Source organism: Austrofundulus limnaeus, unplaced genomic scaffold (genome assembly GCF_001266775.1).
Source record: "Austrofundulus limnaeus strain Quisiro unplaced genomic scaffold, Austrofundulus_limnaeus-1.0 Scaffold617, whole genome shotgun sequence".
Classification (NCBI taxonomy): domain Eukaryota; kingdom Metazoa; phylum Chordata; class Actinopteri; order Cyprinodontiformes; family Rivulidae; genus Austrofundulus; species Austrofundulus limnaeus.
Genome location: NW_013953019.1, coordinates 82,841 through 93,804, shown reverse-complemented (window position 1 = coordinate 93,804; position 10,964 = coordinate 82,841). Strand labels below are relative to the sequence as shown.

General features: G+C 41.0%; 1 protein-coding gene across 2 annotated transcripts in view; it reads right to left on the bottom strand.

Annotated features, from left to right (window-relative positions):
* Positions 1-10,964, bottom strand: part of abcb11b (ATP-binding cassette, sub-family B (MDR/TAP), member 11b) — a 33,137-nt gene that overhangs the window by 9,580 nt on the left and 12,593 nt on the right. For both annotated transcript variants that reach the window (XM_014027111.1, XM_014027110.1), the window contains 14 exons: positions 9,098-9,222; positions 8,852-9,026; positions 8,650-8,763; positions 8,452-8,562; positions 6,176-6,301; positions 5,663-5,866; positions 5,427-5,597; positions 5,138-5,339; positions 4,016-4,088; positions 3,667-3,787; positions 1,926-2,087; positions 1,696-1,800; positions 1,301-1,462; positions 999-1,202 (listed from right to left, as the gene is read on the bottom strand). In XM_014027111.1, the coding sequence (XP_013882565.1) occupies positions 999-1,202; positions 1,301-1,462; positions 1,696-1,800; positions 1,926-2,087; positions 3,667-3,787; positions 4,016-4,088; positions 5,138-5,339; positions 5,427-5,597; positions 5,663-5,866; positions 6,176-6,301; positions 8,452-8,562; positions 8,650-8,763; positions 8,852-9,026; positions 9,098-9,222 (2,055 nt within the window). The remainder of the gene's footprint in view (positions 1-998; positions 1,203-1,300; positions 1,463-1,695; positions 1,801-1,925; positions 2,088-3,666; positions 3,788-4,015; positions 4,089-5,137; positions 5,340-5,426; positions 5,598-5,662; positions 5,867-6,175; positions 6,302-8,451; positions 8,563-8,649; positions 8,764-8,851; positions 9,027-9,097; positions 9,223-10,964) is intronic.

Below are 10,964 nucleotides of genomic sequence, written 5' to 3'. Positions count from 1 at the left end.
GTGTGTGTGTGTGTGTGTGTGTGTGTGTGTGTGTGTGTGGATTACCTAAAAGAAAAAAAAACAATACAACTGGACTTCTGTTTAATCAGGGAGGCTTTGTCAATTTAAAATTATAAAGGTCTCTAAAGGTTAAAACTCAGAATAGAAGTTTACCTTTTTGAATTGATCATGTCCTGGATGACTGAGATTCTTCAGCATTATAAATTTAAAAYTTGACAGCACAGTGGCTCAGTTGGTAGAGCTGTTGTCTGTCAGCAAGAAGGTTGCTGGATCAAATCTCAGCCTGAGACCTTTCTGGGCGGTGTTTACATGTTCTCCCTGTGCACATGCATGTGGGTTTTCTCCAGTTTCCTCTCACAGACCAAAAACATGCATCTTAGCTTGTTTTGTAAATGTAATTATTTTGAACAAACTCATGTTCAAGTCTAAGTCATTTTAACCCAGCAGTTGAAAGWAGGCCAGTTTGTCAGGAACTACCAGGCCATTTTCCTCCCCAGTTCGCCCCTGGTCTTAACTCTGTGTGTTTTGGTCTCAGATGCAAACCATCATCGTCATCATCCCCAGAACGCATTGCGTCTATAATAAAATGGTGATGTGCATAAGTGAAAAGTGTAATAAATATCTTAAGGTTTTTAAGTACCTACAGGTAGATGTTTTCATGTGTCACAAACAACAACTTTTACAAGAATAAAAAAAAATTAAGGCAAACGGATTATCGTGGCTCGGGCATCTGGTTAGGATGCCTCCTGGACGCCTCCCTGGTGGTGTTCCCAGCACGTCCCTCTGGGAGGAGACCCAGAGGAGGACCCAGGACACGCTGGAGGGACTATGTTTCTCTGCTAGCCTGGGAACGCCTTGGGATTCCCCCAGAGGAGCTGATGGAAACGGATGGACGGATGGACGGATGGATTATTATGATGCAGCTTCTACAGAATCTTGTCACAGAAAATCTGAATAATGTCACTTAGTTTGAAACAAGCAAAGACAGGTTGTATGACCTGTCCAGCAGCCTCCATGGCCTGTTTGTCCTGCTTGGCGAAGCCTGTGAGCATCTTGGCCTGAAAGCCTCCTGACAGAGCGATGAAGGGCAGGAAGCAGAGGATGAGCAGCGTCAACTTCCAGCTGAAGTAGAAGGACATGATGACCGCCACGCCGATGTTGGTCAGAGAGTTGACGATCATGCCAATCTGAGATCCTGTAGCCTTTGAAGAAACCCAACACGAAGTTTATTAAAACATGTGGAGTGATTCAAGAGATGTAGACATTAAATGTAATTTTAGGTTTCAAATCTTGAACTTACGCCTTGAACCTGTGAGGCGTCCGTGGCCAGGCGTGTGGTCAGAGCCCCAGGGCTGTTCCTATGGTCATCAAACCAGCCGATCTCCTGACCCAGCATGGCTTGAAACCCAATCCGACGTAACCTGCGAGTTAGCAGCTCACCAGATTTGGAAAAAGCATAACCCTGTCCAAAAAAATATTTAAAAAAAAAACAGCACAACAAAAAACTAATATAAAATATCTCTTACTGAATATGACTGAATATATTCAGGATCTGGGACAAATAGTGTCCATCCTGACTGACTAAATAGTTTTTATAAGAAATGAGAAAATGTATGTTTTTTTCCTCATTGAAATAAACCAACAGAAGGACGTCTCCTGTGACCTCACTCTGAAGAGGTCAGTTTTTCACTCTACCTGAATCATCTGGGTGAACAAAGAGACGATGCCGACCATGGCGAAGAACAGGCAGATTCCATTGATCTCTGTCCTCTGAGTCAAAGGATCTGTGATGGCAAAAGTCTACAAATGTGTACATAAACATTTAATAAGCAACATTTAAAGAAATATAACTGTTTTACTGTTAGTTTAAAGCATCAGTATGACGTTTTTAGTTTTAAGGTCATTTTAGATTCTGAAAGCCTCACCGCCAGAATCTGACTGAACAGCAGAGCATAAACTGGGTTGACTCCTCCGTTAACTGCTGCCCCAAAAGAACCAACAAGCATGTAGGGCCACTCTGGTATGTTGTACTTGAGGATTCTGGCAACGGGAGCTGGTTCCACTAGTTCATCCTCCTCTTCTTGTTTCTGCGTGTTCAGATACACATAGACGGGAACCAACAGTGAAATAATTATCTGTTATCATTCAAAGGATGGGTCAAACAAAGCTGCAGTCACTCATTACAGCATCAGTGTCACATTGATTTGGGCTTTTTATGAACGATTAGAACCTATTTTTTTCCAGCATGGAACTGTTATAAATACAATCAGTCACAAAAATCTTTCAGTAAATGGTGCTGAAGGGTCTACAATGCTTTTTCTGTCTGCTAACACCATAGTAGTTTTTTTTAGATGAGATTAGATTAGATAGAGATTTATTGTCATTGTACAGAGCACAATGAAATTACAGTTCAGAACACCCGTTCAGAAGAAGACAGAACATAACAAACATGGGAGAACAGGTGCTCTGGGTCATGCAGCCACAGACCCCTGCACAGAGCAAGGATTAGCTTCATGAAGACATCATGAGAAGGCGCAACCTTAAAAGAAAAAACTTAAAACCACTTAAGGGAAGATGAGGAAAAAACAAAGCAAAACATCATATTATATTAACAATGTGACACATGATGGTGTTTATAAAAAACCCTCTGCATAGAGCACATTTATTAGCCAGAGGAGTAAGTGAGTTTAGGGGCCATGTACCTGAAGCCGTGAGTGTTGAATGCACTTGTGTGAATATCTGAAAAATGAGCCCAAAGAATCTAGTCCCCAAAACCAACGCAGCCATGGTCCAGAATATGGATGGTAACTGTAAAGTGACTGATTGTATAAATGGTTCCACTACTCAGCTAAAAGCAGAATTAATTTTTCATTTCATTTTAGTTTGTTTTATGTGGCCCAAATCTGTCAATACCACAAAAGGTCCAATTTTGTTTTGGTTTATGTGGTGCCGGCCCATGCATGGACCACCAATAAACTACATTTGGGCCACCAAAGGGCCATTATGCCTTGTGGTATCTGGGCCAAGTGTTAGTGTTTATTGCATTGTGTGGGCCAGAACACAACTTGATGGACAAATGGTTAGTGCTGTTTGTCCACAGTCACACATAATATGTTCTGATTTGTAAAGGTGAGCCAATTGTCAAGCATGGTGGTGGTCTGTACAAAGTGGGCAGAGTACTTCCAGTTCTTTAACTTTACTTCAGATAGGCAGCTAAATGACTGAATCTTGGTCCAGCAGGACAATGATTCCAAACACATCAGAACTGGGTTCTGATTGGATCAGTCAGGCTTCTGGAACGGCCTTCCCAAAAACCTGYCCCTCAGCTCTTTTGATCATTTGTGACCTATGCTTAAAAGCTGGGTCTGAGGGAAAAAAACAGTCTAAAAGAAGTCTACAAATTCTGCTGAGACAAGTGGTTAAACAGCAGTCTGAGGTCCAAGTGCAACTTGTTACGAGACATTTAATAAAATATTAGGGTTTCTGTTGTTGTTTGAGCTTTTCTGGATAGGTTTGACCAAGTGGGGATTAGAGAAACTCCTAAATAAATTCTAACTTTTTAACTCAACTCCTGTTTTTAAAAAATCTCTAAAGTATGAATGTAAAATCTGGCCACAGCTTCAGTTATTTTATCTTAAAATCAGGTAGAAAAACCTCTCCACACACTTGATATTTCTCCTGTGGAGACACTGAGAAGGCCCTGGGGCTGAGATCTCCAGCGATGGAAACTGAGGACTCTGGAACTAGATTGGACATCTGAGAGTGGGACCGCTGACGGATTGAGGCTCTGCACAAAACAAATGGTTTATGTTCAGTTATAAATGCTAAATGCTCCAAATGCCCAAAGATAAGAAAATATTTATGTAAAATATGACAACAGTGGCTGCTTGAACATGAGGTGATTTCAGTAACAAAAAGTTTTATTTAGATGTAGTCAGATCTGAGTAAACAAAGAACCAAGTAAACGAACAAGGAAGTGATGAAGATGAGAAGGTGGTTGAGAATGTAGAAGTACCTCAAACTGGCCCGATAGCTGCCAGCTCTGGAAAGGTTTAGCTTTTCTGGTTCCTCTTCTTTATGTTCAGCCACTAAAACAAGAGAACCAACGGAGACCGTAAGGTCCATTTAACTTAGAAAACACACCAACCATTTCAATGCTAGCTTGGCTTCTAAGTTTGTAAGATTTGAACCAAATCAACCATCTGTCAAAAGTGCTTAACTAAAAGCACCAATCTGCTGAGGGCCCTCATACCTGCCAAACATCCCGATTTGGACGGGACAGTCGCGCATTTGACAAGATTTTAGATCAGACCTTTTTTGTTTTATTTTTGTCCACAACCAGCAGTTTCACTGCTCCAGCACAGAAATGTGTAAATACTATAAGAAAAGGAGCAAACAGTGTAGGCCAAGTAGGATGTGTAGTTTTACTGTCAGTGGATTTCTCAGGCTAATCCTTTTTTGTTACAAACTCATGGTGTTCAGTGTGTAAAAAAACAATAAAACAACAATATAAAGGTAGAACAATTTGCAAATATGATCTCAGATGAAGTTCTCCTCAAGGACTAGTTGTAGATCACTGTTCTACCTTACAATAAATACTGTATATGTATCATATAGCACTTTTATGTTTTTATAAGTATTAAAGAATGCACTTCAAATGGCTGAAAAATGCATAGTTTGGACTAGATTTTTTTTTAATTTTCTGAGAGGTTATGCATCTGGACCCTCCCAGGATTACATCATCCCTCTGGTGCTGGCTAATACGTATGGGTGTCTCTCATCACCATCTGCAAATGTTGGCTGGTATGCAACCTTCAAGGTCTATATAAGCCACATGGCAGACACGATGGTACTGCTTTTAAGATGGCATTCCAGAAATGGCCCAGTTGTGGTTTGGTTTATGTGGTGCAGGCCAAGGCATGGAAAACTTCTGGTAAACCACATCTGGACCATCAATGGACATTCTTTGTGGTTTCTGGGCCAAGTTTCAGAGCGTTTAGTGTCTTGTGTTGGCCAGAAATGGGCAACGTAGGAAAGGATGTAATACATTAGCTGAGGCCAGGTTCCAGTAAGAAGAGAATCCACTCAAATGGGTGGTTGTTTAGAAAGTTTGGCGAAATGATCCATGTTCACTCACTTTGCCGGGCCTTCTCATTCAGAGCCTTGTCTCCTTGGCTCTGCAGAGTGACCAGAGTGAAATAAATGCCCTTCCTCTCCAGCAGTTCATGGTGTTTGCCCCTCTCTATGGCTCGGCCATGCTCAAAGCCAACAATTACATCTGCGTTCTTTATGGTGGAAAGACGGTGAGCGATAGAGATGGTGGTGCGACCCATGCGTACCTGGAAAGAACCAAAAATACTAAATAAGATAATTATTTTTGCTGCATCATCTGTTTCTATGGTTGGTTTTATCAGATGAAGAAATACTTTATCCAAAGCTTCTTGAACTATAGCTTCACTCTCGTTGTCAAGGGCAGAGGTTGCCATGTCTAGCAGTAAGATCCGAGGGCTCCTGACCAATGCACGAGCGATGGCAATCCGCTGCTTCTGCCCTCCGCTCATCTGACCTCCACCCTCCCCCACCATTGTCTCGAATTTCTGTCAAATATAAAATAATGAGGATTTGTCTGTGTCTATATTTTTTAATATATGCACCTCTGTACCTGTGGGAGGTCCATAATGAAGTTGTAAGCATTGGCCTCCTTCGTGGCTGTCACGATGTCGTCCATGGAGATGCCAGGTCGACCATAACGGATGTTCTCAGCAATGGTGGTAGCAAACAGCACTGGTTCCTGCTCCACGATGCCAATCAGAGAGCGCAGCCATTGGATGTTCAGGCCTCTGATGTCATGACCATCCAGCGTCACCTGAGGTGGAAATCAAAGAAAGCAGGGTGATGCTATGATCAAATAAATAGGTTGTTAGGCTAATAGATAACCTTCAGGGAGCAATAAGGAGCAGTGTCTTTTCTGAGCGGAAGAAAAGGAGAGAATTTGAAAGGGTCTGTAATTCCAGTAAAAGTGAAAAATGAGGCTGTTAGGACCCATTAGCTGAATAATGAAACAGATTATCGTGCACTTCTATCACCCTCAAGGGGTGGTTATTTTTGAGAGCTGAGAAGGAGGGAGGAGGTAATGTTCTTCAGTCAGAGGAAGAAGAAACAGACTAACGCCCACCATGCCCTCTTTGGGATCGTAGAAGCGCTGGATGAGCTGAATGGCGGTACTCTTCCCTGCTCCGCTCGGACCCACGAAGGCCGTGGTCTCACCTGACTTCACTGTGACGCTCAGTTTATCAAGAATCTGAGGGCAGAGGATATGACACAGTGAGATCTAAACACTGTTAAATGTGTTTCTCTTGTTCGTTAATATTTCTGCCTCCTGCTTTTAATCTCAATTAACCTAAAATCCATCAGTTAGGGTTATTACAACAAAAACCAAATGAGTAAAAATAATAAATTCTGTGCATCTCTATATGCCTATTTGCATCCAATATTTCTCCAAAAAGAGAAATGTGGAATTCACAAGAAAACCCCAAATTGATTGTTGGTATCTGGGATTTAGGAGCCTTGACAGTAGTGTCACATTTTTGCTTAATAAGGGCCAAAAAAAAAAAAACTAATTATTTGTGAAACATGCCAGCAGATGTTGAACTGTCAGGACATTGCTCTTCAAATCTGATGTTTCAAACAACTAAAGTGGTCTGGACAGTTCAGTACAGAGGAACGGACTCAAATCTCTGACGTCACAAAATGAAGAGGCCAAAGAAAATGAAGCTCTAAAAAAAACTTGAACGTCTCAAATGAGTACAGGGTGTGACAAAAGGCTCAGGACACACTTCTATTTCAGAAACAAAAGAGAAAATGAAATATATGAATACAAACAGGAAGTAATAGGCTATGTCTGGAGCATTGCCACCATTTTAAAAGCCGACATACTGGATCAAAGCACACTGTTCATGTCAAATAACAGGCAATAGTCCCAGTTTTTGTTGCAACTCTCTGTTTTGATAACATTTGGAACACAAGAAATACTACAAATGTGATTTCAGCAATCCATTTCTGAGACAATCCTGGTCTTCTGTGATATGTGATATGACCACCTTATCATTGGAAAAACTTGCCTATGATCCAACAAACATTACACAAATTTTCCACAATTTTTATGAATACAGTTGTATAGAGAAAATCTTTTCCAAAAAAGCTGTTTGCCCCCTCCTCCTTTCACTAGACTGTACCTGCTCCCTGCAAACGCTGCCAGCCCCACCCCATCACCACCCTGCACTGCCATCCATTGCTTCAAATGCCATTATTCCCCCTCATGTATTCTGTGGCAGGACTGTGGATTTTTACTAAATATACAGATTTCTGACGGTCATCGTGCAATTAAACATCGGATGGGGTTGCCATGTATAATCCAATAAGGTGTCCATGTCCCAGACATAGCCTTAAAAATAGACCTTTTGCTTTCTGTTTGTACTCAGATATTTATTTTTTATGTTTAGTTTCTGAATAAAAGGGTGTCCTGAGGTTTTTGACTCATCCTGTAAAAAAAATCAAAGTTAGTTTTTTTTTATTCGTTTGTTATTGGTTTACTTAAGATTGGTGCAGAAAGATTGAAAATTCTTGAATGTTTGCACACATTCAGCCACGTAGAGCTGGGCGGTATGACCAAAATTTTATATCAAGGTATTTTCAACATTTACACCGGTTCGACGGTATTTGACGGTATTTTTCTTTTCATCACAACTCAGCTGATAATAAAATGTACAAAAACTGCTTATTGACTTTTTTCTTTTACTGTACCTCTGTCTGTGTCATTGTTTCCCTCCTCTGTATGTCTTTTCTCTKACTGGTGGTTGGAGACAGTATTCACGCATTTTGGTCCAGTTGTGAAGGAGGAGGGTTAAGAAAAGATTATGATCGGGTTTATTGTTTTATGTTATTTAATAAAGCTTATCAGCAAGACTCACCTTGCACACCAGTCAATTCCAATTCCACTACAAACTACTTCCTCCGGACTTTTCACAATAGAACCACGTTAAGTCTCCATCATCATAACGTCTCCATATTAACTAACCGCGCGTTAAATCTAACCATGCACATCAGCGAAGAGGTGTTTACTACATTCAGCAACGGTGAAAAACGGGATGTTTTTTTAAACGTCAGTCAATATAAGCAGCGGAATCACCACCCACTGCTGCAGCAAGCTGCTCCAAACATTAGCATGCTAACACACATAGCGGTGCTGCGAGGAAAAATATCCCCCGGGAAACAGTTCACTGGCGGCCACGACGAAACGTTCCGCACATGTTCAGCTATTTAAACCGGTATGTCTGATATTCCGAAAATTCATATCATAAAAATAACAACCGGTATTCGGTACAAAATGGTATACTGCCCAGCACTACAGCCACGTATAAAATCAAGTATAAATAAAGTAAAATAAAGTACTTTAACTTCGGGTCTGGATGGATAGAAGAAGGTCACGTTGTGGAATTCAATGTCTCCTTTGACTCTATCAAGTTTATATCCAGCCTCTGATAAACAGTCGATCTCCGGCTCCTGGCAGGGAGGCATTCAGAAAGTGATCATTATCAATAGACAACAATTTCCAGTCGAAAATAAATACAATCTACACCGCCCCCTCACCCTGTCAATGGTCTCAAATATGATAGTAGCAGCTCCACGGCCGGCTGCAAAAGCCTCCAGACATGGAGAGGCCTGACCCAGATTCATGGCTGCTACCAGAACTCCGAGAAACACCTGAAATAAAACCAGATAGGTTGACATGTCACAAATGGTGTTTTGTGTGTAAAATATGAAGAAACGGTCTTTGAACTGGAGGTGGTACCTGCAGCAGTGTTCCAGGTGTGTACTCCTTGGTGTCTATAACTAGAGTGGAGCCATACCAGAAGGCTAGAGCATAGCAAAGGAAGATGGTCAGCCACAGGAACCCCGTGAAGAAACCCATTATCAGACCCTTTTTGATACCCCATTGCTGAGCCGAGATTAGGTTCCTGTCATACCTTCAAAAAAAGGACAAAATTTTGTTTCAGTTTATGTTTAAAGCATCTCTTCAGCTGTTTTTGTTTCATACCTATCAACTTCTTTCTTCTCTCCACCAAAAGCAGCAACAGTTCTGATGGAAGAGAGGACTTCGTCGGCTACAGCGCCAGCTTTGGCGTAGGCCTGCAGCTCCAGTCCTGTTAGCTTAGCCACAAACTGAAAGCAAAAACAAGATAGTCGTTCAGTTTTGAATTTTTAGCTTTTTAAGCTACATTTTGACACCTGGATCATCCTGATATTATAAGCAGTTCAACAGATATGCCTTGATTTGTCTTGTTAATCACAATAATACATTAATATTTGGTGTGAATCCCATTTTAAATTATTCTAATGAGGAATTTTTGATGTACTTTTGAAGAGGTAACCTCAAATAGTATTTGGATATTAAACATTCACAGCTGGAAAGAAAAATATCTTTGCTAACAAACATGGAAAATGTCAAACATTTAAGGCATTTTTGCTCAAAATCAAGATTTTTGTAGCTATTGCTCAAAAGGTGAATCAAAACAACTGAATATTATACTTCGGATAGTTCATTCAAATGATAAACATGAAGAAAATTGTAATCATCTCCATTGAAATGCATTTGACATATTTATGCTTGAGATGGAATATTTCTATAACCAATGTACAGTCAACTTGTTTCCATGTTGTGATTAAGTTTATTGTGAGAACAACCAATTCTTGAGGGATTATGTAGTTGCATGCCTTGCTTAGATACAGCACAATCAGACATGTAATGTTTGTACATCTGAACTTTCAGGACTTCCTGTGTCAACTGATAAGTGAGGTCATGTTCCCTTCTTAGACATTGGAGGTGTGACAGTTCTGGACACTATTAAAAGGCACTGTGTTATGATGAATGGGAGAGAATTGCCAAGGGCCACACACAGGCTCTACGAGAGACATTACCATAACCAGCAGTGGGAGTAGAGAGACGCTATTGTTTTGTTTGCTGATAAGACTCAGGGCCATACACATACTGGTGCTGGGTGAGATGGAGTTTCAGAGCTGAAGAATAAACCTTTTTAAATAGGAACTAACTTGGTTTTCTGCGCAGTTATTTTGGCATCCAATTTTTGAACACTTTCTTAGACACTGTGATATGATTTACAAAATTGTTCAACAGTCAGCAGAACTAAAAACCAGACCAGGAGACAGAAATTAAAAAGGTAAGTGCTTTTTATTTACAGGTGCAGGGTAGCAGGTCATCAGCTGTAAGGGAATGAGGAGATGAGGTGAGTACTTTGAAAGGTTCAGTTTTTCTTTTCAGAGATGGTTGAATGTTAATTAAGGTGTTTCTTGTCTTACAGGTCTTCTGGAGGCGAGCAGCACAGAACGGAGGAGGAATCCAAAAACACGGGTGAGTTCCTTTTAGGCAGCATGGCATAAACATGAAGAGGTGTTCGAGGCATTTGGCTTTGGCAGGAGGTAATGATTGTCAAGCCTGATTGGAGGTCTCTTTGCAGGCACAAGGAGAGGAACCGTCAGCGAGGTAAATCCACCTTAGGTAACAGGACATGAAGGTAAGTAAAATCTTCTAAACTTAGAAGCTGAGTGTGGCTTGGATACTACCAGAATGTTAAGATGTATCAGCGAAGATCACCAAATAGCCAATCATAACATTACCCTCCTCCTAAGAATCGCCTCCAGACGATTTGGGCGTCTTGTCAGAATGAGCCCTGTAAAAATCGGTTATGATGGAGGAGTCCAAAATGAAAGAGCGAGGAATCCATGATCGCTCTTCAGGACCATAAAACCAGTCCAGTCCACAAGGTACTGAAGACCTCTACCTCGTTGTCTTACATCCAAGATACGGTCCACTGTATAAGCAGGATGGTCGTCAATGATCGCTCTTCAGGACCATAACCAGTCCAGTCCACAAGGTACTGAAAACC